Below are 27,921 nucleotides of genomic sequence, written 5' to 3'. Positions count from 1 at the left end.
GACACAGTTGCCGAGCAGGCTGGGCACCGTCGTAAAGTTACACGGGCTGGCGCGCGCGTGAAAACTGCGCATGTGCAGTGCACTTTGCGCCACTCGTGGAGGACGCCTGCCAACTCGCGCCTTTTCGAACGCTGCCAGCAGCTGAGTGGCTGCCCTCCAAGGCTTTTACATATTGCTGGTTTAGATTTGAAAAATATGTGTAACGTAAGTAACGAAATTGTCAAGGTAAGTCGGTAACTGTAATATAATTATAAAATATTCAAGTTTCACGCGTGACAGTACTTAAGTTACATTGTACCCCGTTACAAGCTCGTAGACGTTCAGCTTAGATGTGGTCACTTGAAGCGGAGCGGGGCGGAGTCTCCGTTCACGGCTAGGGTTGTCAGACGTCCGACAAAAGGAGAGAATGGTCAACTTTTTAGCCTAATGCCTCCATAGCTAACAAAAAACGGGGAATATGTGGCTTTTGCATGGCTCGCCGGCCCCATTCCATTGTGTAACGGCAGTAACTCAAACGCCTTCCCCGTTGATACAATGCGGTTGTCTCGGCACCTCCGAGGGACGGATCTTCGATACAACTTCGATAGAACACCCTCTAATAACCCCCTCTTTGTCCACTACGTTGTGGCCATGACGAAGGGGACGAACCTCCTCAGTAAAGTGAAACTCTCGGAGCGGTACGTTTGTGGCCCTCTTTGGCTTCATTGACACGTGCCAGGCATCCCAAATGACGGCTCCCTGCGGTGGTGGCACAAGCGGCCGTCCCTGCCCCCGAGTGTCACGTTTAGCAGACGCCGCGTTACACGGGAAGGCTCGCAGACCTCTCCTCGTTTGTGTGTCTGTCCGTCGCTTTGTTTTAAGTTCGTTTAAATCGTCGTTGACGTACAAGCAGTCAAACACGATCTCATTAATAATAATAATAATAATCATACTAATCATACTAATAGTAAAGAATCGGACATAACTTTGAAAGAAATGAAATATAAAAAACAAAGAATTGAAAGTAATAACGCACAGAAAATGGGGTAAAGCACAATGAAATATCCATTAAGCCTGATTACATTTATGAGCTATTTAACAGTTCATACTTTAAGGCAAGATAAGTAATTATTCAAGTCACTTACAAAAGTTAAGAAAGAAGGAATAGTTTTAAGATGCTTGTTAATAAAACATTAACCACATATAATAAGGACATTAAAATGTCATCTTGCTTTAACTTTTCTTTCTTTCTAAATTAAATCCCAAGGTAATTTAATTTCTTGAAGAACTGTCGAGGTAAGAGTTTTCTTTTTTAATAATCCTTTATGTAATCCAATCAGAAATCACTGCAACAAATACAAGTGTCCTTAAAGTAAGTCAAGTGCCTTTCATATCCTCGTCTCTGTCTGTTATGCAGTGCCAGCCATCTGTCTAACTGCTACACAGTATGATGACCGCTGCCACTGAATGGCAGTTTCTTTCTTCTCCTTATACCTGAAACGTACATACTGGTGAGACCAATGGGATTTATTCATTTTGGGGATGCCCCTTCAGCTAAGTGATTGTGGGTTTTTTTTTCCCTCTTTTAGTTATTATTCTTCAAGCATTTGTCATCATTTAACAGCTTCTTTCAGTGACCACTCCTTACAGAGTTTGTGAGTGTGTTTGTTATGTGTATTTTGTGATGATGAAGTGGGGAAAGGAGGGATTGTGATCTTTTGTGTGTATTTACTGTATATAGACTTTACTGTTTATTTACTAACTCACTGTATACACCTTGAATTATTTACGTGCCTTTTTATAATACATTCGTCTTTGACCTTCATATTTTGTCTTTACACCTTCAAATGGGAAAACGCGTGGAGAGAAAAATTTTGCATTAAGTAGAGTACGGTGCCGACTTGGTCTTGGCCCTTAGGCCTGGGAGTGTAGCCACCAGTCAGGCTGATCTGAACTGTGAGTTAAAGATGAGAAGACCAACAAGATGCATAAAGTGAGTGCTCAGGCGTACAGCTTTCATGCAGCAAGGTCTGTCTGACCGCGTAGTTGTGTACAAGTCAAACATTTGCTTCAGGTGTAAATGGAATTCAGGGGGTTTTCCATGAGGTTTTTGGTAACAGCAGCACAGAAAGAAGGGAACATCAAGTCAGCCAGTTTGCGTGTTGCTTTAATTAGAGTGACATTCTGCATCTGAGTCCATTCTTGTCATGACACCAGAGAGCCGCGACGTGTTTCATGATAGCTGGACATGCAAGTGAGGATTTCACTGGACTCTGTATGTAGGACAGTATTCATTCTACCCTGTAAAAAATAATAATGTTAAATTTATGATAAAGTACTGGCACCTGTGTTTGCCAGAATTGTACTGTGAAAAAGAAGGTGATGATATTTTAGTTCTATGGTATAACTTTGTAGTAAATACCTGTAGTTTCTTTACAGCACATTCCAACAGGACTGAACGTTTAACCAGAACCTGAAATCCATGCACTGTAATAAATATGCCAATCAATAAACCATTAGAAAATATTGTCAGGATCAAACACCTGAGCACAGTTTGCATCAGTAAAGTAATAACAACCAAGAGCAAACACGTATCATTTAATTATATCCACTGAAAAGAATTCAGTGTTTGAGGAAGTTGTGGCACATTGTCTGGTGGAGAAGTAAAGTCTGCTAAAGTTTACATCCCACCATAAATCAGCTTCCATAAGCGTAAAAAACCTGCAGCACGCAGTGTCCTTATGCAAACATCCTAACTTCGGTGTCACTGAAGCAGCGCTTTACCGTTTTTACATTGTGCAGTTGTTTACTTTCGCTCTTTAAAATTAACGGCCATTTTTTCAGTGTGACTGTAATGTATTAGTAAACGGTGTGGAGCATATTTTAAAGGCAGAAAAATATTGATTTTACAGAACTTGGCTTTAAAAATAATGAAATGTATTGTTTACGATGTGCAGGTAATTTTCAGTAGTGCGTAAGGTAACTTTCCTTTTTTCAGAAAAGGTATTCTACTTTGACCATTTGCAGTATCCTGTACCGTTACACTCGCTGACATTTCTGCCAGGTTTCTTTCTTTCTTTCTCCTTGTTTTCTGTATGTCATCACCTCAGCGCCTGTTGGACTTTATGTTTCGTTTTCACCGTCTAAATGAGATATCATGGTATGTGCCCAGTCGCTCCACTGCCCGTACTTTTACTGTTTACCTGCCTCCGCCCCCCCACTGGTAGACATTTGCTCCCATTTCATGTCGGGCAGTCCGCTGTGCATGTCCACTTTCTGAGCTATCATCTTTAATCCCTTGTGAGTCTTGAGTGAAAAGGGAAACCCAGAAGGTTGAGTATAAATGAGGAGGAGGGCTGAAGTGAGCAACTGGACAGCACTTCATCGCACGCCATTAAAAAATAAAAAGCAGATGGAAAGAATGATTCATAAAGAGCCGAGTGGAGCACAAGATGGCCCTGAGTTCAAGTCCCTGCCAGGGCTCCTGCGGGAGGTGTCAGGGCAATGAGACCTGACAGGACGACTACATTATCCTGCTCGTGCATGAAGATGAAGTAAGTGGCTGTCGTGAAGAGGGACCTCTGATGAAACTCATTTGTGAGGAGCTGCCGGCTTTTTCCATGATGCTTTACTCCCCAAATTGACGTCCCTTCTTTTTCTTCTCCTTCTACTCTGCCTTTGTTGTCTTGACCTGTGCTTTTCTTGTGCACGTGTTTGGCAAGCCACGCAGTCTGAGTTGTGCTCTTCTTCGCTTTGTAAAGCACCTGGATGCAGCTCATTGGTTCTGTCACTTAGTCTTGATTCTCCCAGTATGACTGAATGTGCAAGTCCTAAAAATATCAAATGGCTGCTGTGGGACGACCCGTTCAACTGATGCCCTCTTCAGATGTTGTCCACTCCTGTAGTCCTTCTGGTCACCGATTTTGGTTTCCTCGGGGTGGAGGTGCAGATGGCATTGCCAGTTTGTATGGTTGCAGCTGGGCGTGGCCAGCTTAAGAATGCAGAAGGTGACAGGTGGAGTCCAGGAAGGAAGAGGGAGGCAGAGTGGAAAGTGAGACATGAAGGCAGGGTAAGAGCCACTCCACTGGGAGACAGGGGTTGAAACCCAGTTTAGTAAGACCCCAGAGGGGTGTGTTTCCTGTCTGTTGTTTTGAAGCTGTGACCCCCCTCTTGTGGCCCTCACTGTTTTACTTTAGTCTTTTGAGCTCCCTTTGGGGTTTGGGAAAGGCACAAGAGTGCCATCTACTGTCACACCACACATATTTGAATAATGCTGGAGGAGCGGGGTTGATCCACTCACTGTCAGTTGTCCACTCTTTGTCCTAACTTTGACCATGTATATTTGGTTTACAGGTTCTGTTCTCCTGGATTTTGTCCTATCAGCTCTCCTCACGGCGTCCTGAGCCAGGCGAGTGGATGCCATCACTTACTGTGTCCAATCCTGTGGTGCTTTGAAGACGCTCGGATGTGATTCGTCCTGGTCATCTTAAGAGTGTATCTAATGGTATGACCACAATGGCTGACTTGGCCTTCCTGGTGTCCGTTGTGTTAGCAGTAGCCTTGCCTGCAGCACCGAGTCTGGTCCAGCTCAACAGAGGATTAAAGGTGGGCAGAGGACAGTCAGTGTTTCTAACAGACAACGAGCTGCGATTTGACATTCCCAAAGAGCTGGACACCTGCAAGGTGGAGGTGGTTTTGAATGAGCCCGTCACCCAGCGCGTTGGTAAGCTGAGCCCACAGGTAAGAGGACTTCCTTGGGTAGGGTGGGGTGGAGGGGGGTTTCTTGGGATAGTGGCATGTCAGTGGTGTTGCTGTAGAGGGCAGTGTGATGGGCTCAGAAGCAGAAACAATAACCCTAAGAAAACCTGTTATGTGTCTCCACCCTCTAGGTGTTCGACTGCCACTTCTTGCCAGACGAGGTGAAGTATGTCCACAATGGAAGCCCGCTGCTTGGCGAAGACAAGGTCATGCTGAGGCTGTACAGGTACCCAGGGGTCACAGTCTGGATGGAAGCTGGAGACAGCAAATGTACACAAAAAAGACACTTTAAGAACAAATGATATGTGGACAGCACCTGTAGCTGCACCCGTTTTGTTGGTTCTTTCAGGCATCCAAGATGCCACCATGTCTTGGACCCTCCCTGTGGCCCACAGTGGTCACCTGCCTTCTTAAGTGAGCTGATTCATTTTGTTTTGGGTCAAAAACTCATTGAGCCCACCCATAGCCACCCTGATTCAACAAGTAAATACGAAGAATTGTAGGAGAAACTAAAGGAGGAGCAAATGTCCCCGTCCACAGCCTATGCTAATGGCATCGGAGTGGGTCGTGGATCTGTGCCAGTGTACCACACATTCACTATTAACAATGAGTCTGACATCAGGGGCAAGTGAACTTGATGAGGGAAAAAAAAAGATTTTTAAGTGAGACACCACCTCATGTTGCCAACCCAGTGGCAGAAATATGTAGAATTAGAAATGGCCCTTTGCAGCCATCGCATTGCACTTGAAGCAGCTGGATCCCTCACAGGAAGGGATGCCAGTCTGTCTCCGGTCCTACGGTTCATGGGTTCAGGCCATATAGGAAATAGACTGACCACTGGCAAATGTGAAGAGAAATAAAAGTCCAAGTGGTGAGAGACGGGGAAGGATACCTGGGGTGCCACCAGGTGGCTAAGTCAGATGGAGGGCCACCGTGTATGATGATGGCTGGGGAACAGTGATGCCTGGAGTTCTGTGCATCTTTGCTATCCGCCAGGCCTGAGGACATAACCCTTACCTTGAATTTATTAGTCCAAGTGATGGGGGAGTCCACCATTTCCCCATAGACAGCAATGAATGTGTGAAGCTTGGCATGGAATATGGGAGCCTCAGCCCTTGTGCCACCAGGTCACAGTGCTCAATCAAGTCTAAATAAAACATGTATGTGGCCATTAGCGCTCTCAAATTAGCCAGAAAATAAGGTTTGAAGATTCACATTAAGAATAAGTAAATACTCCAACTTTGGCTAACGATTCTGGGCGTAACATGTATGTTTGTACCTGCATTTTTATATACTTTATTATTATGGTAATGGATGCAGCAGCAGCCACAGCAAGAACAAACAGCAACAGAAAAAACAAAATCCTAGCGGTAATCAGACAACTGTTATTTAAATATTTAGATACAGCCGCGCTCTGTAAGAGGGAAGCATTGGCATTGCCATCTTGTTTTCAAACTAGTACTGATGACCAGGTCATAAACCGCTTAGTCTGAGGGGCATGTGAGCACTGACCCTCGCCCCGTCACACAGTTGTCCCCAGGGCTTCACCTCCACCCTGCTTCCCATTCCTCACAGCAGTTTTTGCAGCAGTAAGACGCATCACAGTTTGTTTGTGGCACATGACACCAGCTACATACTGGAACTGGGACACAAACAGCATTGTCATAAGCATTTTATGCTGTGCGGGCACACAGTAAAAGAACAAAAAGTAAACGTATTAATAATAATGTAGTGAGGTGCTGTGTCAGTGTGTGTGGCTCATAGGGATTTAAGCTCCTTTCATGGCGCTCTTGTGGCAAGAGGCATATGGATCAGTTAGTATGACTGCGACAGGCTGAGCATTGCATTGCAAACAAAGTAAAAGAGTGATTATGGCTGGCATTGTATGTGAAAAAGAAGTGGGTGTGACATGGTGGCTAATAGGATGATGACTGGCTTATGTCTGGCTTACAGGTTCACTGAATCCGAAACCGCTGTGGAAACGTTCCTGTTGGAGGTGCAGGTGACAGAGCCCAAGGAAACTCTGATCCAGTTTGGCCCCGTGGCACTTGAAGTTCCAGAATTCCATGGGTTATCAAATTTGCTGGATAGCCGAGTAGTGTCATTCAAGTCCATTCCTGATGGAGTCTGCACAGTGCGACTCATTTCCTCAGAGACTAATGTGCCAGCACATGGAGAGCTGATCGTGGAAGATTCCAGCCGGGCTCACCAAAAAGAAAGTGGCGCTGGCACAGAGTTACGAAAAGGTAACCCATATAGGTGGGATTATAGGCCACTCTGCTTGTCCCCTCTCCTCTGTTTTAAATTTAACTCTGTTACCCATGTTCATTTAGTCAGGATGAGAGGCTTTTGTCCAGGAAAGTGCCCAATTGACATTTTTTATACTGTTAATTCCATGGCACACAAGGAGCAACTTGCATTTTCACTGCTAAGGATGACTAGAATATTTTTGAAAATGCCTGCCGTTTCTTCCTTGTTTACTTCCTCACTGGTGTCCAGGCCAGGCTTCTTCACAGATTTACTCCAGTTCAGATGCAATGAAAGCCACTTCTGTGGTTCTCCAAGACAGTCCCCAGCCTGGTCAGAGCTGGCCGATTCCAGCTCCAGCTCTCAGTCACCAGCTTGCCGTAAGCATTGCTGTGTATTTAGGACCAAGGAAAGCGGGCACACTGGGGGCAGCAGCAGTGCTGGTAATATTCAGAATCTCAACTCCTGTTTTTTCTTCCATTGCTTGTCCCGTAGTTCGACAGGCAAGGCCAGCCTGTCCTGGCAATAAAGCCTGCCCATCTGGAGCCAAAGAGGTACGCTTCCTCAAGGCTGACTGCGACGCCTTCCTTCAGATGGGCCTCCGGTATCAGCACCTGAGTCCACCTTCTTCCGAGGTTGATTATGTCTCCATCCGCGTGGAGATCAGGGACAAGAAGACCCGCTCGCTGGTGCAGGTAAGACGGGAGAAGAACCCCAGCAGCAGGGTTGTTGTGGGCTTTTGTGATGAGGCGGGATGCGTGCTACCTGTAATTTTCTGCGAGATGAAGGCAGAAATGGGGAAAAATAAAGAATAGTCATGAAATGGGCGGAACTTAAAACCTGGAGGACGCATGAGACAAATGGAAAGGTCTGAGTGTCAAAGGTCAGAGTAGAAGGATTTCTCATTAAGCTACGTAACTAGGTTGCAACAGAGCTGGTTTGGTATGAATCCAGAAATTCGGAAGACAACTGTAGTGTACTGCCATCTATTATAATGCTCGTGCAGTGATGTCATAAAAAAAGGGTGACATCACAAACTACACCCATGTGACCAGCAGTGTACTTTGTTATTAGAAATAAAAGAAAACCTCTGAGGAAATTGACACTCAACATGGTGCTGGAAAGAAATTAACTGCCAAAAAGATCAGAATGATTAAATAAAAATAAACAATAATGACTAAAAATCATTCCAAATGACAAAAAACATATGTTAGAACAATTCCCCATCATCATAGTAACCCTGTGCAATTGTAGGAAGTAAAGTCCACTACCTTCTTCGAACACACTATTGTCATCAGTGGCATGATCACTGGCACCACTGAGTGTCATGACACTATTATTATTCATTGTGACTGTAGCGCTGGCACTCTCTTTGGCAGAGACTACCATTTATGACCCAGTCAATATGTTCAGCCTGAGCACTGGCACCATTAGTAAGTGTGACACTTCTCCATTCTGGCAACAGAGGATGCTGAGCAGCACTAAATGGGTGAAACTTGTGCAGCATCTAAGGTTTTTCTCACAGGGCCGTTTTAACCAATTTTGGGCCCCATCCCACATCACCCTTCTTCTGTACGAATTGGTGGTCTTTTAGCTCACTGATACCCAGAAGAGACCTTGGTGCCTGGAGTGTTAAAACAGCCCACACAGGCCCTTGCAGTGTCCTCGCTCTCATTCCTCTTACTTGCTTTAGTCACATCACAGAGGCTTTTCAGTAGTTTAGTTTATTTGTTGGCTTCAGGTGTCCCTCCCCAGACATCACCTACCAATTTGCTGCTGCCAATGTGTGTGATGCAGGCAGATTTGTCTGGCCTGGCATGTGTGCTTGTTGGTTTCCACTTTGTGTTTAGGAATCTGCAAATTCATCTGGATTGATAATTCAGAACCACATGGTCATCCATAAGAAATGCCAATGTAACTTTTGTTTTTTCCTTCAAGATGCAAAATGCTTGGATTCCGGCAAAGATACGTGGGGCGATTCCAAACCAGCAGCCCCGGGCTGCCTTCATGTCCATGTTCATCCTGGAGGTGGACCAGTTCATTCTGACTCCCTTAAGCACAGCAGCCCTGGATGCTGAAGATGACGAGACCCCCCAGTCCAGGCTGGTCTTTAACATCACCAAACCCCCCATGGAGGGCTATCTGACCCACTTAGATGACCACACAAAGCAGAGCTCTTCTTTCACTTGGCAGGACCTCCACGATATGAAGATAGCCTACCAGCCTCCCAACAGCAGCCACAACGGCCGTCGGAACTTTGAGGTGCAGAGGGGCCTGAGGTGCTGACCCCTGTGGTTTGTATCCTGTCTCACCACAGTATCTTTTGTTGTGCTGTGTACAGGTGGAGTTTGTGGCCATTGATGACTTCTTTGCCGAGAGCCCTCCCATTATGGTGCACTTCTCTATTCGGTCAGCAGAGACCAATGCCCCTCGGGTTTCTTGGAACATGGGTGAGTGTCCTTCTTTAGCACTCTGTGTCCATTAAGGCCTAAATCCTCAATGATCTCTTAGTGCTGGTCTCTTTTGTGGCTTGTCATTATACCCACTGCTGGCATGTTGGCAAGCTTTTGCTGACTAGTAGGTGAAGAGTGCGGAGATTCTCCGAGTCATGATATGTGAACTTTAAATGATGGTGCTGTGTCTGGGCACCCACAGGGGCGATTGTTAACTCCAGTTGGCTGAGTCAGGACACACTGGTTAGTCCCTGTCATTCATAAATTCTGGTCTGCCCGACTGAAACCACTCTCCCCCTTTCCTGTTTGCGACCCCAGTAATGCAGAATAATAAATGTGGGATCAGGGATTTACTGCTTTAGTGAAAAGGAGTGATAAGCATTTGAACCTGTGACTGCTTCCTCTTTCCACATAGCACAAAGCGAATATGAGACCCCTCCTTGAAACCCACTGGTGCCCACTGAAAGTGATATCCCTGCACCTCCTTGTTGGGCCTATCCCATCACTCTGGGTCAGTGGCATCATGCCAAACTGCCAGGTTTCTGCTGCCTCAGTTTATTCCTTCTGCAACCCTCTAATCTGCTGGATGAGCTCAGGGTCTCCTCTTGCTCTTGACTACCATTTAATTTATTTTTAAAAATGTTTTAAGTTATGTGAGGCTCAAACTGTACCATTAAAAGCGAGGTTTGACAAACGAGTGAATTTTACCTTCTGCTCATCGGGTCATCTATTAGCCACGATGCCCCAATGTGTCGTCCAGATCCTTTCTAAAAACTCAAGTTGTTTGAGATGAAGTGCTGCAGCACCTTGAAAGAGGATGTGCACTTCCTGTAGTCTGCTCTAGGGGTCCTCATGTATTACGTGCAAGTCAATGAGGCAGACACAGTAGAAGATAAAGGACTGTGACACCTTGACCCGAGGTTCAAACAGCAGTAAGAGCAGTGCGTTTACTGAAATACTGGGACATCAAGAGGCCGTTCAGAAGTCTGGGATATCGTGCCATGGAATGTTGTAAAGAGCTCTGAAATCTGATACTTCAGAGTGGCTGAGATGGGGTTCACAGTCTGAGAGTCGGGGGTCCAGCAAGCCACACATGCTGCTTAGACCTTAAGTTCTTGTGGGACTTTATGAAGTAAGGCATTAAAATGGAACTCACCAACAAAGTGACTGGGAGAGGAGCGTCATTGTTTACATCAAGGCCACCAGAAATGCCAGTCACGTTTAGCAATTAATTTCAGTTTGCAGAAGTGACCTCCGGTCAGGTACTGCCTACTAAATGCCTTTCATATTGACCACATTCTGTACAGGACTGGACTTGTTGGAAGGGCAGTCAAGGCCAATTTCCTGGGAGAACTTCCAGATCGTGGACAACGACAACATCAATAGTGTCTACTTGGTGGCAGTGGATGGACCACAGCACGGGAGACTTACTGTCCGAGGTAAGGCAGCCATGATGTTGGTCTTGAACTTCATTACTGTTTGACTGTGAAGGAGCCTTTTCACTCAGAGTTGATGTTGTGCTCTCAAGTCCATCCATAACTGAGGCTAGCGCTCCTGTTGTGCTGAAAGCAGTAAAGCAGGTAAGACAAAGGGGATCACTGGGGCAAACTGGGTGTAGCCTGTAGGGGGCGTCCACTACCCCAAACACCATTCCGATCCAACAGATACCTACAACAGGCTTCTTCCCCACAACAAGGCACTTCAGTTCTTTTCTCTTTTTCCTTCTCAACTCTCAACTCTGGGCGACCTGGCTGAGGCAGAGGAGCTTCTCAGGCCAAACCTGAGAGTATGTCCAGATTAATGATAAAGCATCCTGGAAGACCTGCAGGGTCAGGACAGTGGCACTTAGGGCACCTAGGGGTCCTTGCAGAGCTGCCTTTTGGGACTTCAGCTCCCATGGAGACCCGCGTGTGTCCAAATGAGGGCTCTGTCAGTGGGATGCTGCCATCCAAAGTACCTTGAGAACCTCTGGCCTGACCAGACGGTCTCCTGCTGTCTGTGTCCTTTATAATAGCCTTCTCACTGGGTAAGGTAGTACCATCCATTGCATGCCCTCTTTTACAGGGGTCAATGTCAAAAACTCGGTAAACTGAGACGAAAACAGTGAGCATCCTAAATTGCAGTGGACTTGACTGTATGCAGCCTAATTTGGTCGTCTTATTCTGTCATCGTGATTTAGATTTTTTATTTTTGCAGAATTCAACTGTTAACATAAATGTTTAGAATTCCAACATGTTAGTAAAATATGACCTCCCATGCTGACTGTTCAGTAAAACTCCCGTTGTTTCCATGTGTTACTCAGCCTTTTCCTTAATAATTCCTTCCATTATTTTACCTGTGATGCACAGTAAGCTTACTGACTGGCCTTTTACCTACTTGGATCTGCCCGATCACCCTACTTATATAACGGGATATTATTTGCCATTTTCCAGTCCTTTGGAATCTCTCCACTGCACAGTGACTTCCTAAAAATATGCATCAAGGGTTTATATCTGTACTCGTTCACCTCCTTAAGAACTTTTGGATTAATATTGTCTGGCCCTGCTGATTTGTTTGATGTCAGCCTGTCCTGTTTAATCTGAACAGTACTGCTTCCTATTCAACTTTCAACCTCTTCAACCCTGATGCACTTCTCCTCCTCCTTTTACTACTAAAATAGTGAAAGAATCTCTTTGAGTCGTCTTTCGCCTTTTCTACTATGTTCCTCTCCAACTGCTGTTAAGCTTCCCTAATGTATTACTTAATGGTTGCTCTCACGCACCCAGTGCTTCACATTGGGGTTATTAGTCTACGCACCTTACACAGCTGTCATGCCCAAGCTCCTTGCATCTTTGTTTATTGCCCGACTCCTGCCTGATCTCCCTGTCCCCTCATAATCTGCCCAGCACCTAAATGAGTTAAATGTGTCCTTGTGGATGGCAGCGCTCCTACCTGAGCTCTATGTGCTCGTATGTTGCTTGGCCTGTGTTTCTAGTTCCTTGTGTCTTTGTACTTTGCCCAGGTACTACCCTAGCACCCTGTGAGCTCATGGGCAGCCTGGAACCTTCCTTGTCTCCTTGTGCCCTTGCGAGCAACCTGACAACTTCCCAAGCTCCTTGTGCCATTGTGGAGGGCACTGCTCCTGCCCAAGCTCCTAGTGTCCTTGCTGGTTGCCTCTCAGTCTGTTCCACGTGTTGCCCGTCGGTGTTAAATATGTGCAATTTTATGAAACATATGCAAGGTGGCGGCATGTGTTTGCTGAGAAAGGGTAAAACATGTTGTCATCGACCTGCCAAGGGGCATTTTGTAGGCAGAATGATGGCGGCTGTTGTTCCAGCTCGCCGCACACTTGACTCTTACTTAGTTTGTGGCGTTTCTAGAACAGATTGCCAAGGCGTATGCTGCGTCTCCCATGGGCAGTGTCTGTCGACGCTAATGGCCAGAGCATGTTTGTGAGCCGAGTGAGACTTTTTATGGGAATGTGCATACTGGGAGACATTTGGGCGACACTAGGGTGCAGAGGGTGCTCCATTTTGTATGTATGTATTTATTCTGTTCTGCAGACAGGGTGATGGTTAGATAACCAAGCAGAAGTTTGATTCCCAGGTGGGTCACAGTCCCTGTGGGGTTTGCCTGCTCTCCCTTTGTTTTAATCCCAAAGGTCTGTGCTTTGGTTTGACTCTTGGCTGTGGACTGGCCCACTGTCTGAGTGTTCCCATCCAGTGGTGATGGCAGCAGTCCAGAGAGGCTCCGGGCTTCAGGTAATGGCTGATGGGGTTCTTTTCACTCTGTTACTAAAATGGCAGAAGGGACCAGGTGGGCACAGACTGACCGATTTGCACCTGGGTTTGAATGGCAGGTGTCCGCATGCCAAGGAAGTTTGATTAATCGGGGATGTTCAGAAGCCTTAGAGTGAGGTGTGAATCTGTAAATCAGCCTACCATTATGTCATTTCAAGGAAATAAACCATGGAGGACAAATGGGACACAAATATGAACAAGCACTCCTCCATCAGGTAATATGGGCACACGTAGGAACAAGTGTCATTCCAGCAGGTAATAAGGGCATCTGTGTTAAGCACAAAGAAGTGAGTGAACACTCCTCCATCAGCTTACGTGTCAGGGATTTGTGTTTCTGGAGCCATCCCCAAACGTTCAGAGGCAGGATGGTTATGGAGACGGGCTAAAGGAACATGTGTAAGTGCTTGATGCTTCACTGCACCTATGTTCTGGTGCTCGCCTACCTTAAGATGCCACCACAATTGTTGTATGTGGTCAAGTGAATGCAGTTGCAGGACTGGTTGCCATGACACTTGACATGGCATCACGATATACATCTTATTAAGGGTTGTTGCTTATTGCGCACCACCACACTCACCTGTGTGAAGCTTACCTGTCCAGACGCCCCCAGTGCATAGAAGGCTGGACTTTAGAACACTCTCGCAGTCATACTGAGGCCCTGAGAGTCACCTCTGCCTGCCTCAGAGAGGTGTGCCGATCTCTTGTGTGACATTGTGGTGACGGCATGGTGGGGCCGTGTTATATTTAGCTTTGGGCTGCCCTCTCCTCCATACTGCACGCTGCCTCATTGTAGTGGCCATGTTTATGGTTGCTTGCCCATTGCTGGTCATATGCCCTGTTGCATCACAAATCCCCATATATATTAGTCTTTTGTGTGAGGAGCGTTGATTATTCTAGTTAGGGAAGGCCGTGTTAGTTACAGTCAGCCACCTCTCACCCTCGTTACTCCACTGTACTTCCTTTCTGTCGTCTTGGTCTGTGTCTGACCTTTAGCCGTTTTGACTGCCTTGGACTGTCATCTCCTGGTCTTCTGCCAGTGTTCACTCTGATTACAGCAAAGTGCCCATCACGCTACAAAATGGGCCATTCTGTCAGGCTGTGGAGACCTGAGCCAAATTGGAAGAGTAATGTCAGTTTAATAAAGGCCGACAACCGCCTCTACCTTTACATTTATGTGGAGTCACACATGCCCCTAATGTGACTGTTGGATCTTTGAATACGTCGTGTGTGCTCCAAGTTGTGCCTACTTAATCACAGATATGGACAGAGGTGTGGAAAGTGCACAAAATGGATGGTAAGAGGTGAGGTGAGTTACTGCAGAGCACAAAGACTCAGTCGGGCAACCAAGGCAAGTGACATGAATGGGCATAAACAAGAGGTAATGTGGGGTGAACAAGAAGATGGCCAGAGATGAGCCTAAAGTGGCAGGAAATGATGAGAGGGCATGATGCATCAACAGGCCAGGAAAATGAAAGAAAGCAAAAAGTATGACTCACCTTGAGGACATTCCAGGCTGTCATTCAAATCCAAGGGCTTGATGAGAGGAGTCCTTTAGTTGGAAAGGAAATGCCGGAATGGCCCAGTTGATGAGAACATTAATGGCAGGATGTTAGCTCACAGCACATCTGGCCCAGGAGGAGGAGACAGAATTGAACAATAAAGAAGAGAGACCAGGAAATAAACCTAGGTGCCAATCATTGGTTTCAGCACTCTTCCCAAACCAGAAACGGGGATGCCGGAGGCCTATCCTGTGGTGGAGTCCCATAATGCCAGGATGACTGCCCTTTTGTCCCATGCTGCTGAAGCCAGAGACACCCAGGCACAAGTAAGGTGTGTTAAGCACCTCAACTGGTGGGTACTGAGAGTGTGAGGCACAACAGGCATCCATTTTTCCTTTGAATCCACCATCCACTGGCCTGATTTTACCGGACCCAATGCCACCATGGGCTCCATATGGGACCTTGTGAGAACCAAGTCTCTGCAGAATACTGGAATTGGACGGCGTTCGCACTTGGGGATGGACCATCCTCGGGTGACCGGTGCCAATTATAAAGCTGTTTTTTTTGGTCTACTGCCTTTAGCCAATCTGTCGATGAGTTGACTACTTCCCTATTGGCATCTGATTGTGCGTTTGGGCCTGATGCCCACAACCACCTTTGGGCCCAATTACCACACTGCATTTGGACTTGTTGCCGTATCCCTTGGTAAGTCGTAATTAGGTTTTACTGTCTGACCGTTCATCTCTCAAGCTGTCTGCTGAACTTAACCTTCTGTCTTGCTGGCACACATGGACGTCATCATTAGAGTAGGCTGCAAGGCACTAACTTCTGACGGTCCGGGGAACTTCGTGATGCCTTCAGGCAAACCAAACTTTCTTTCAAATTAAAAGTCTGTGTCTCCTCACTTTACACTTCATGCAACATGCTGTCAAACTTTTCTTGTTGGGGTGACATATACTGTATCAAGACCACTGGCCAGGTTTGGGGGTCAGCCAGCTAAAAGTTGATTCTTTCATTCTGCTTTAGCCAACATGATGTCCAGTGGAGGAAGTGTGCTCTCTCCTGCTTTGTCGCACCACTGGAGGGCTGTAGCATATTCAAACAGATGGTGGATTTGTGGGCCTGGAGACACTCATCCTCATCACCTGTGCCATGTCAGTTGTGGCCAGTTTACAGAATTTGACCCACACCTCCTTGAATCCTGGGTGTAATTACCTGGAGAGCACAGGTGAAAAGATATGGCAGGCAGCGGGCAAAGCGAACATTCATGAGATCATGTAGTGGTGGGAGGCACAAAGACAGCCTTTATTTTGATGGCATGCACCCTAATGCCATCTGCCACTGGGTACCATGAACAGAAATACACAAATATTAGTCAAATGTACCGGTGTAGCCGGCCACCTACTTTAAAAAACTGACCAAAAGACCGATAGTGGAAGAGAACTGACCAGCCAGAGCCATTTAAACGTAGAGGATTGACAGGCAGTCTGTCATTCATGCCCAGATAAACATTATAAGTGGCATTAGCAGAACTGAAATCTCAAGACAGGAAACGCTGAAAGGTAAAACAGAATGACAATGTAAAGTGAAAGGGGGCCTCTGTGTGTTTTCCAATCCTGCTGACAAGTTTAGCGTGGCAGGGACAGAACCCAGAGGGGATACCAGGACACGCCCTAGTTTGTGCCCTGTGACAGGTTGGCACCCAGCTTAAGCTGACTGCCACATTGTGCCCAAGTTCCTGTGATCCAGCAATGTATAAAGGGTTCATAATGAATGGAAGGGTGGAGGAGTTGACAATACAGATTAATGGATAAGTGGATGTTACGAATGGATGGATGGATGGAGTTGACAGACTAATGGATGGGTGAGTGGCCAGATAAAAAGGGTGAATTAACAACTGGCCCAGGCTGACTGCACCTTCGAGGTGCTTACTGCCCACCGTCTGTGACCGTGTGGAAGCTCCACACCCACCCGTGCTTTGTCAGCCCCTTGTGCTGCAGCTGACCAACAAGTCTTCACTTGCCACAGTCCATTGCAGACCCACTGGTATCCCAACAATTGACTGACGCATCTTTCAAGGGAATTTCCTTCCTCGGGCAAAGGGTGCCTTGGAGCACAGGTCTTAGGTGAAGCCACCCAGCCCAACATGAAAGTCAAAGTTCATGCCTGGAGGCCATAAGGATGAGTTGCTCTGCCTTCAGCTCCAGGGTCCGTTGGCTTTGATGATCATTCAAGTCTGAGCAGGGGACAGGAAGACCCTTTGATGGATCATACCCCTCAGAGAGTTAAGTGCCATTTTGATGCCTAGGCTTTAGTTGTGTCTACCAGCATGGGCTGCCAAGTCATTACATCTTGTGATAGTGGTTCAGGCTGATATGCTGCAGAATGTGACTCCTGATATCTTTCTCTTTTTCAGGTGGCAAAGGATTCATGTTCAGAGTCCAGGACATCAAAGATGGCACTGTCCGGTACCACCATGGGGACAGCGACACCACTAAGGATTACATTGTCTTCCGCATCTCCGATGGCAAGCACAGCATCCGCCACAAATTCCCCATCAACATCCTCCCGAAGGATGACACGCCCCCATTCCTCATCAACAACATGGCCTTCGAGGTGCAGGAGGGCGCTGCGGTCCTCATTGAGGAGCACATGCTGCTGGCCTCTGATCTGGACTCCAGTGACGACTACATTCTCTACCAGCTCACCGTTTTGCCCCGCGCAGGCGAGATAGTCAAAAAGCCCTCCGCAGGGTTGCCAGGTACCTTGAATTTCTGTGAAGACCTGCAGATGTAGGGTAAGACTCAGCATTGAATGGCATAGAGACTGGCCAGAGTGATGATAGGCACTACATAATGACCAAGTCGAGGTTGGTAAGACGCCATACATGGTGTAGTAAGAGTTGTTAAGCTTTAGGCCCAGGGGTTGCACACAGGGAATCGCACTACATAAAGACCAGGTGAGCGTAATTGAGTAGCGGGCACAATTTAAGGTGCTATGGCATTTCCAGGCAAGTGTTGTCAAGCAGCAGTCCTGGAGACCATCTGTACACAGTGACAGGTGACACACAGTGACCAAGTGAGATCAGGTTTCTTTTTCTAAATATTTTAATGGTGGCAATGGTACCCGAACCCTCTGTGTTCAGGGTGATTTATTTCCTTTGCCCCCACACACCAACATCTGCTCTGAATTGACCAAGTATGAGTGTGTGTGTGTGGTGAACTGGCATCAACTCTGGAGTTGTACCCTGAATCTCCACACTGCGAAGAGGGAGCTTGTTGAATGCTCGCTGTGAGTCGCCATTGAACGTTTTAGTTGAAGTCTTGAATGTTCAAATGTCAAAAATGAAAAGGAATGAGTTAACTGACTGACCAGCCAGCTTTTAAAGCAGAGCTGTTGCCTGAAGAATGGAACGACAGACATGACTGGTGAGGTGGCACAGTGGTTGGCGGTATTTGCTTGGTTCCCCTTTCAGGTAGAATTCCACTGTTCAACTTAATTCTTGGTTCTGTGGTCTCCCACCAGTAAATTGACCACCCATGTAGGGCCAATCCACAGGCTGCATCTATTGGTGTTGGAATGAACTCGCCATGAAGGTGGTGAAAATGGATGGACATGACTATTGTATCTAATGCCTGGCCAAGGGTGTCAGACTCTTGGTCATTTTAGGGTCACTAGAAGCCAAGTGCAGACCCATCTTGGACGGATGCCAATCTATCACCAGTTGAGAGCACAAATCCAACAGAAATAGGGAGAACATGCAGACTACACATTGAGACGCTTTGAATCAAAGACTGTGGCATTTTGAAGCAGCAGTGCTATGCCACCCATCGGTCTTTTCAGTCTTTAACTGTGGTCCACTCTCGTCCTTGGCAGTTCAGTAACCTACCACTTGCTCTGATTCTCTTCACCAGGGTTCCCGGTGAAGAGCTTCCTGCAGAGGGACCTGTTCCATGGGCTGATCTATTACCAGCACCTGGGGGGTGAGCTGTTTGAAGACTCCTTTGAATTCACGCTGTCTGATGGGCACGAGCCTCCAAACCTGTCCCAGACTCATGTAAGTGGAGCTGCCTGGCAGGTTAAGTCTTGTGACATTTACTTCAGACATGGCTGCTCCTGACCCTGATGGTACACGACATGACACTTACAAGAGTGGCATGGAAAGAGGCATCATGGGCCAGCTGTGCAGACACGTGGAGGAAAAGCTGCTCTAGAGACACATGCAGAATTGGCACAGACTGGGCAGTAGGGTGTTATTTAAGAGTAGTAAGTGTGTCCTACTACTTTGTCTGTGCAGACTCACCCATCCATCATCTGTCACCCATAGAATGTGTCATCACAACGCACTTTACAAACTAAACAAGTTAAAAACAGACAGCACTGTAGAGGGGGTCTCATAAGGAGAAGCAAATCTGGGCAGACAAACAAGCGTCTCTGCCACCATGACATGGAGACCCAACAGCCATGAGGTATTGACACCAGAGTAAGGAGGAAAACGCATCTGGGCAGACGCTGGGAAAACTGCCATGTAGGATGTTGTTCTAGAGGCATGCAGGTCTCCTTCTATGTCATCTGTGCAGGCCCAACAGACATGACTGGCATTGATGCTGTCATGAGTCAGTCCATGAATTGATGCAGCTACCCATTTATCAGCCCACTACTCATAGAATACATTAACACAAGGCACTTCACAAAATAATCAAGAGTCCAGTTTAGGATACACAGTCAAAGCAGACAGCGCAGCAGAAAGAGACTCGGGTCTGTGCAGACATGGCAGCGAGTGGGCAGAGGGAGGTATTGATGGGGATGCTCATTTTGGGCACACCATACCCCACTGAATCAGAAAGAGCAGCAGTGGTGTCATCATCCAGTCAGACACGCAAGTGTGGCTGTGGCACTGCCACCTATATGGGTTCTTTGCTGACCAGCCAAGTTTTATTTTTGGGTGCCCCTCTCAGAAGTCAGCTGTCCTTGTTTAAGGGTGACATAAGTGGTCAGAGAAGGTGGACGACACAAGAGGCTGGTAGCTGCAGGACCGTTTCAACCTGCTGATTAAAGGTTTGTTAAATGGGCGGGTCGATGTGCTTAGTGAATGAGGCGTTCAGATTTGATTGTGGTCGTCCTCCGAAGACAAACAGGAGTTATGCTATTTGTTGGCTTTTCATTTTTCACCCCTTGTAGTGCTGCGAACATTGGAGAAATTGACTAACTGATTGAATGAGTGATTGATTGATTGATTAGACCTCTCTCTTATGACAGGTGGTGGTCATACACATCTCACCTGTTAAAGACCAGCTGCCAAAGGAAGTCCCCAGCACAGTGCGGGCCATCACCGTCAAGGAGTCTGACATCGCGTACATCACCAAGAGCCACCTCCATTTCAGGGATGTGGAGTCTCCTGATGCGGACCTCATGTACTTTGTCACACAGGCCTGCTTTGTCCCCCAGGCCGATAGGTGAGCTCTTTGCACTTTAAAAGTAGATTGCTTTAGATGTGTGAAGGGCAGGTGAACTGCCCCTGTGCTGAGACGTCCAGTGCCTGACAGAGCTGTCACTCTAGATGGCACACCTCTCTGCCAGAATCCTTTTACTGTGAATGTGGGGCTCTTGCTCAGGTTGCCCCCTCAATCTCTTGCTGCTGTGGTGCCTTCATGATTTTCTTCTTCTTCTTTCTGCCCATCCTCGCTCGCTGATGGATGTGACAGGGAGCATGATGCTGGCAAGCTCTTCTTTACCGACAGCATGGGCTCAAAGAAGAAGGACCCCTCAGTCCCTCTGCTCAAGTCATTCACTCAGGTGAGGTTGGGAGTTATGGCAGCAAGTGACATGCTGCTGGACCTGGAAAAATAAACACCAGTGGGCACAATCTGTGCATGATAGGGAGATGGCATATCTGTCTGTTAGATGGATGTGAAAGGCAGTGTCCAGCTATCTGTTATATAGCGCCTTTCACATCTATCTATAGGGTGGTCCAGATCTAATTATGCAATTTTCATTACGCTATAACTTATTAAGTTTATTACATAGAAAATCACCAGAAAAATCCTGGACCATCGAGAAGTGTGCGAACTGATGACATGAAGAATTGTCTTCACACAGGCGACCCTCTATCTATCTATCTATCTATCTATCTATCTATCTATCTATCTATCTATCTATCTATCTATCTATCATATAGTGCCTTTCACATCTATCTATCTATCTATCTATCTATCTATCTATCTATCTATCTATCTAATCCTGCCAACTACGCTATCTATCTATCTATCTATCTATCTATCTATCATATAGTGCCTTTCACATCTATCTATCTATCTATCTATCTATCTATCTATCTATCTATCTATCTAATCCTGCCAACTACGCTATCTATCTATCTATCTATCCCACCATCTGTTATATAGTGTCTTTTATGTAATTTGCTGATATATTATGTAGTGCCTTTCACATCTATTTATGTGTCTATATCCAGTGTATCTGTTATATAGTGCCTTTCATATTGCATCTATATATATATATATGTGTGTGTGTTTTATATTTATAGGATATAGTGTATTTAAAACCCATCTACTGTTATCAGTTACATAGTCCCTTTCCTATCTAACACTTCTGTAGTTTCGTTCTACATCATCATCTTTGTATCTGTTATATTGTGCCTTTCACAGCCGACTCTCCATTTTCCGTCCCCACTAATCAGGTGTGTGACGTTCACTTTAGTCATACGGCTCCCGTCTTCCAGGGCTGCCACCCATGAGTTTTGAGGCCAGCCTTCCTTCCTTCCTCCTTCCATCTCCTTCCCTTCTCCATCTTGTTCACTTGACGGTCATCTTAGTCTACCCTCCTGGAGCCTTTTGCATATTTTTTTTCTGCTCTTTATTGTTTTTTGTTCCCCTTCAGCACGCCATCAATCACCTGAAGGTGGGCTACATGCCTCCGCTAGTAGATATCGGCCCCAATGCCCTGGATGTGCAGTTTATCTTCTCTGTGAGTGACCAGCATGGTGGCACCCTCAGTGGACTAACCTTCAACATCACCGTCCTGCCTGTGGACAATCAGGCTCCTGAGGTACTCGCCACCATTTAAGGTCTGATTCTGCTCAGATTTACTTTTGCTTTCTTTCACACAGGCTGAAGTCCTTTAGTCGGCTGTAGGTGTTAAAGTCAGAAGTGATGGGGATGTCATTTACTTGAAGGTTCTGTGGTGGGGTGGACCTCCTGGCAGGCTGGGCTCTGTGCCCAGGCCTCAAGTGGAGGTGAAGCCACTGAGTGACATCCGAGAGCTGATTTGAGGGACACACCTTCTGCTATTTTTAAGATCTCAGTCGAGGCCATGATGTGTCAGAAATGGACAGGCACATAGGCAGAGGGCACAATGGGGGCATAAGGGAGCCACCTGTCAAGAGCAGACCAGCTTGTATGTGAAATTAAAATTGAGAAATGTTAAAATGAGGTTTGGATAAGGGCAGGATTTGATTTCCACAATCCCAGCAGGAGTTTGTGTGCCAGACTCAGCCAGATGAAGTCAAACTGGTTTGTTACCAGCCAAACTAATGACTAAACTAATGATAAATGCAAAGAGATGACCATGCTGCCATCTTAAATAGCTGATGTTGCGATGATGTCACACATCAGGTCAATATCAGTCACATGGTAGCAACCACCCTAGCAACTAATAAATAATGTGGATCCATCACCCAAAAAAGGGGCAAAAGTGGTAAATGAGGCATTTAAAATGACAACTGATGATTATGATGATGAAAGAAAATCACTGAATATCTAACAAAGAAATCATACTTTTAAAATAATATGCAAAAAACACGTAGAAGAGAAGATTCATGAGACCACCTCTCTTAGCAGTACTTGTATCACTGCACCACCTTCATAAATCTCCCGCTAAGCAGAGGGTGATTCTTTTAAAAGGGCACAACTTGGGACTAAGTATGCCGTGCCACCTGCAGGCTCTATGAGGCAGCAATTGCTGTGGATGTGCCAGTCACTTCCACAACTGTAGGGTGTTCTTATATGTTAAAATAGAAGACCCATAGGGTAGCGTTGTAACCTCAGCAGGGTGTTGAGCTCTTCACAAAGGCTTCCAGAAGTTCATAAGCATTGTACTGGAGACTGCTTCACCTGGTCTCTTTGTCAAGGGTGTCTTTCACAGTCACTGTCCAGGCAAGTTAGTGGCAATGACGTCTGAGGATGCCACACAAGGAGTGGTATGAGAGCTGAACCTGGCATCAGTAAGAGGGCATCTCTGGAAAAGCCTGTAAGGGAAGCATAAAATACAGTATATGAAAAAACAAGCAGGTGATGTGATGGTAGCCCATGGATGGTAAAGTCATTGAGCAGGCTGCCAGCATGTCTTCCGCAGAAAGGTATGGCTTGCTGTTATGGGGGGCCTCCTTGTCTCAAGTGTCTGCTTTATCGTAGATCTTCACCAATCCCATGAAAGTGGAGGAAGGTGCAGGGAGTTTCATCACATCTGAGAACCTGCTAGTCGCTGACGTGGACACCAATCCTGACAATCTGCGGCTACAACTGAAGCAACAGCCAAGGCATGGCCACGTGGAGCTGAACGGCTCACCCATGCTGGAAGGTGACATCTTCACGTTGGGCGACCTTCGGGGATTCAGAGTACGGTAAGTTGACAACTGGAGACTGAATGTAGGGGTTTAGAGGTCAACTGGTGTCCCCAAGTGTGGCACCTGCTGCTTGCAAACCTGTGGTGGTCAGGGTGGATTCATAAAACGGACGGACCGGTTGAGGCCCTGAATTCGTGGGTTAGTCCCAGATTTTTGGTTCCTTTTTTTTTTTTTTTAATTTTATTGATTTTATTGTAATCACACAACATTCCATACAAATAGATCAATTTTACAAGAATAGGAATGAAAACAAATCAACCCCCACCCTGAGAAAGCGAGCATGGGCAGCAGAATAAAACTTCCATCCATCCATTATCCAGCCCACTATATCCTAACTACAGGGTCACGGGGGTCTGCTGGAGCCAATCCCATCCAAGACAGGGCAGGGTGCCAACCCACCGCAGGACACACACCAACACACCAAGCACACACTAGGGCCAATTTAGAATCGCCAATCCACCTAACCTGCATGTCTTTGGACAAGGGGAGGAAACCCACGCAGACACGGGGAGAACATGCAAACTCCACGCAGGGAGGACCCGGGAAGTGAACCCTTAGGGGTCTCCTAACTGCAAGGCAGCAGCGCTACCACTGCGCCACCGTGCCACCTGAATAAAACTTAAACCTAGTAAAAAATAAGTAAACAGATAAATTAATAAGTGAATACAGATGAATGGAGAAGAAAAAGAAAGAGATAAAAATAGGAATAGGGAGAGAATCTGCTTCCTCAGTGCTTTATGAGCTTCTTCTAAAATGTTATTGATGAGATCCTGCCAGGTTTTGAAAAACTTCTGCACAGATCCTCTAAGTGAGAATTTGATTTTTTCAAGTTTCAAATAATGTAAAACATCAGTTACCCAGCGACTTAAAAGGGGAGAGTCAGGATTCTTCGGGTTCAGCAAGATAAGTCTGCATGCCAGTAGTGTAGTGAAGGCCATCACAGTTTGTTTGGCCTTCTCCACTGTGAGCCCACCAAACACAGCTGTTAGTGGGTTAGGAGGGATTGGGACCCCAAGGCTCTCTGAAAGGGTTAGGGTTCTTTTGTCAGCCCTGCCAAACATGCTTTGTGATATTTGGATGGTGGCACTCAGTGATGTGGAGGGCATCACTTGATCCCTCATTCATGATCTGGGAAGGGCATAAAGTTGCACTGGGATGCAAGAAAAAGCCAAATTTAAAAAAGAAAAAGAATTGAAATCTGGCATACTGGGGTGAATTCTTTGGATGGAAGAGCGTCTGACACACACGTTCACGCTTCACACGAGGCCGTAAGCAAGGCAGACACCGTGACGCCCCATTAGCCTTCATTTTATGGAGTGCCTTTCATGGAGACATTGTGTGCTGTTGCCATTTATTTTCAGAATGTAACACCTTTGCAGCTAATCTTAAGCTGCACTTGGACTAAGCATTTCACAATAAGTAGTCAGGCCACAAAAACATGTGTGTATAGTGTCTTTAATCAGGACTTGGAGGAGCCCAAAGCAATTGTAGACCCACCTTCACCAGCCTATCATTTCATCTCTCTAGTTCCTTCCTTTATTTTACAAATCTACAAGTATGAATGATTTAATATTCCAATTATTTTAATAACATAATGAAATTTTAAATATGCATTAAGACACTTTTCATATTACATTTACCCTAGCCCTCAACCCCCCAACCAAAGCCCCTTACTGATGTCTGTCTTAGCTTCATTTAATAAGAGTAGTCATTGGACGAGAGAGTGACCAGCATGTGACACATGATGGTCACGTTCATCTGGGCTGGTCAGTGACCTTCACAGAGGGCCTGCCATCCTCAATGGATGGAAAGTCACTCTTTCAGGTCACCCTGCAGAAACACGTGGCCATGGAGTTTGGTGACTTCCTGTGGCCAGACCCTCAGAAATGGACCTTGATGAGACTGTGCTCTTAGATGAAGGACACATTGGTCAGTCAGAGCTGTCGGCAGCACCCTCATTGATCCACGTCACTTTGGGTAAATCAGAGTTGTACAATCTTGAGGAACATGTGGTAGAAAAGCAAGACAGGCACCATACACCTGTGGGATGAGAATTCTGGGAGAGCAGAGGGGGACATTAAAGGACAGGGTGTCACTGATAACAGGGATATGCAGAATGTGTGATTTGGGGACACACAGTGACCTGTCTGAGGTCCCCAATGGCATGAAGTCCTGTTATTTTATACATTCGGTTGCCTGGACATCCTGAACTGCCCCTGTCCATCCACCTTCTGTTCTCCTTTAATCATGTCAGCGTCACTCGCCTGTGTCAAGTCTGCTGGTCACACTCGCACATGGCAAGCTGGTGGAGGTCATTAGAGGTGCAATTAGCCAGCAAGTGAGATCAAGACAGGAATGGAACTGGCATGGAAAAGGAAGAGTAGGGCCAAAACAGGTCTGGGGCGATATTCATTCATAGCGCTACAAGTGCTAGTCTCTGGTTAGAGGAGTCAGAATCCCACCACTGACTCGCCTCCCCTCCTAGCCCCCTCAGATACCAACAGCAGGCCTACAGCCTAACTGACATCTGTGTCCACCCGTGTGGGTGAGTTGGGCCAGTGACTTGGTGATGTTTACCTTCTGGGTCTTAGGCAGACCAAACACAGATGATGTGGTGTAAGGGTCTCCTTCTGAGTCCTCAGCAGACCACCAGTCTGAAGTGCCAGTAGGCACTAGTGTGATGTAAAAAAAAAAAAACGTAGAAAATTCAAATCACTGAAATCCATAATTGTCCCTGACAGGTATCAGCATGACGACTCCGAGACCCTGGGGGACACCATTTGGTTCACCTGCACCGATGGCTTCAACTCAGCAGATGGCGCTCTCTCAGTCAAGGTAATCACTGCCAATGGACGGTGAGGAGTAATACGTGAAGGGATCTGATTGGCTGTGTTACCAGTAATGTTTCTTCATGGGTGCTGTGGTTCCTGCCCCAACAAAGCACATAAAAGCAGCGGGAAAAAGCTACACAAAAGGCCAGAGAGGCCCCCACTCCACAGGCGGTAAACTGAAACACAAAATCACAAAGACGAGATTCCAAATGAATGCAAGGCCAGGCTCCTCTGTAAATAGTAGCTGAGGCAGAACAATGCTTAAATGACATCTAGAAAACACGCAGAAGATCGAATCGACAAAAAATAAACGCAAGTATCTGTCCCTTCACAGCAGTTCAGGGTCCAGCACACTTCATGGAGTCTTGTGAGCAGCCATCACTCCCAATGTCTAACCCAGGGCTCCCACACGGGGGACTGAGAGAGAGGGTGCCCACTTCCCAGAGGGTGTCACTGCCTCACCTGATTAAGCTTAATAGACAGGCAGGTCCTTCATTACTGAAATGGCTCTTTGAGCTTGTGCAGCACAGATTTATCTCTGCTATTTGGCAGCTGGCCTCCCCGAACAGCATTATCTTTGAGGAGCAGCTCCTCGAGGATCAGGCCGTCACTCCGTTGTCACGTCCTGCCACTCTCGGCTTTGTGTTTGGATGGCAGGGCTGGCTGCAGCTGCAGTTCAGTGATGAGTGCCAGTCCTAAAACAGAGATGAGGAAATCACGGGTGACATAGCTTTTATATTGTGCCCCTCATAAACCGAAGCTCTTCACTCTGCCGTGCCTGTATTGCTGTTTGATAGCTGCTTGGTTTGGGACGTCAGAGTGGGCAAATCTGAAAGGTGAGGGGCAAGGTGGGGGGGTCAACAAGGAACTTCAAATGGAGAATACAAAAAGGGAAATCTTTAGAAAATGGAAGGCAAATGTAAAATAAAAAATGTGAAAAATATTAGGAACCCTAAAAACGTACAATTTAAAATAAAACAAAATGAAACAGATTGGTCAAAAAGGAACCACAAAGATGTCAAATGAAGGGTATAAAAATGGGAATGTTAAAGATACACTTGGAGAAAAAAGGAACTGTTAAAATAAAAAATATAGGATCAGATTGTGAAATATCCATCCATCCATCATCCAACCCGCTATATTCTAAATACAGGGTCACAGAGGTCTGCTGGAGCCAATCCCAGCCAACAGGGCTCAAGGCAGGAACAAACCCTGGGCAGGGCGCCAGCCCACCGCAGGGCACACACACACCAAGCACACACTAGGGACAATTTCGGATCGCCAATGCACCTAATCTGCATGTCTTTGGACTGTGGGAGGAAACCATGCAGAGACGCGGAGAGAACATGCAAACTCCACGCAGGGAGGACCCGAATTGTGAAATATGTGAAAATAATTCTTTTGGAAAAAAGGAAGTGCAAAAATTTACCATCTAAAGTAAAAGAAATGTGTAAAAACACAATAAACGAAAATTAAAGACTTGGATCATAAAGGGACCATACCAATGCAACATTTTGGATAAAATAGTAAAGTTAAAGGATAGAAAATCCAAACTATTTATTAAAAATAATATACTTGGGTGAAAAAAGGAAACGTGACAATCAGCGTAAAATGTAGAACTTATAAAGTAAAAAACTGATAACATTGATGGACAGTAAAGGAGACTTAAAATGTTGGAATGCAAAGTGGTGTATGTGGGAGGAAAAAAAAGGGTTAAAAGTGATGTGCTTGGAG

At 46.2% G+C, this 27,921-nt stretch overlaps 1 protein-coding gene across 3 annotated transcripts in view; it reads left to right on the top strand.

Annotated features, from left to right (window-relative positions):
* Nucleotides 1-27,921, top strand: part of frem1b (Fras1 related extracellular matrix 1b) — a 124,781-nt gene that overhangs the window by 41,642 nt on the left and 55,218 nt on the right. For 2 of the 3 annotated variants that reach the window (XM_039767223.1, XM_039767222.1), the window contains exons 2-15: nt 4,333-4,719; nt 4,869-4,963; nt 6,691-6,983; nt 7,480-7,679; nt 8,923-9,246; nt 9,326-9,434; nt 10,745-10,876; nt 17,132-17,476; nt 18,630-18,772; nt 19,975-20,171; nt 20,421-20,511; nt 21,613-21,780; nt 23,145-23,353; nt 26,098-26,191. In XM_039767223.1, the coding sequence (XP_039623157.1) occupies nt 4,486-4,719; nt 4,869-4,963; nt 6,691-6,983; nt 7,480-7,679; nt 8,923-9,246; nt 9,326-9,434; nt 10,745-10,876; nt 17,132-17,476; nt 18,630-18,772; nt 19,975-20,171; nt 20,421-20,511; nt 21,613-21,780; nt 23,145-23,353; nt 26,098-26,191 (2,634 nt within the window). In that variant the 5' untranslated portion in view covers nt 4,333-4,485. Of the gene's footprint in view, nt 1-187; nt 205-4,332; nt 4,720-4,868; nt 4,964-6,690; nt 6,984-7,479; nt 7,680-8,922; nt 9,247-9,325; nt 9,435-10,744; nt 10,877-17,131; nt 17,477-18,629; nt 18,773-19,974; nt 20,172-20,420; nt 20,512-21,612; nt 21,781-23,144; nt 23,354-26,097; nt 26,192-27,921 lie in introns of those variants that run through there. The other variant, XM_039767224.1, reaches the window with a different exon arrangement.

Source organism: Polypterus senegalus, chromosome 10 (genome assembly GCF_016835505.1).
Source record: "Polypterus senegalus isolate Bchr_013 chromosome 10, ASM1683550v1, whole genome shotgun sequence".
Lineage (NCBI taxonomy): Eukaryota > Metazoa > Chordata > Cladistia > Polypteriformes > Polypteridae > Polypterus > Polypterus senegalus.
The sequence above is the reverse complement of the archived record's forward strand: the minus strand, read 5'-3'. Positions and strand labels throughout refer to the sequence as shown.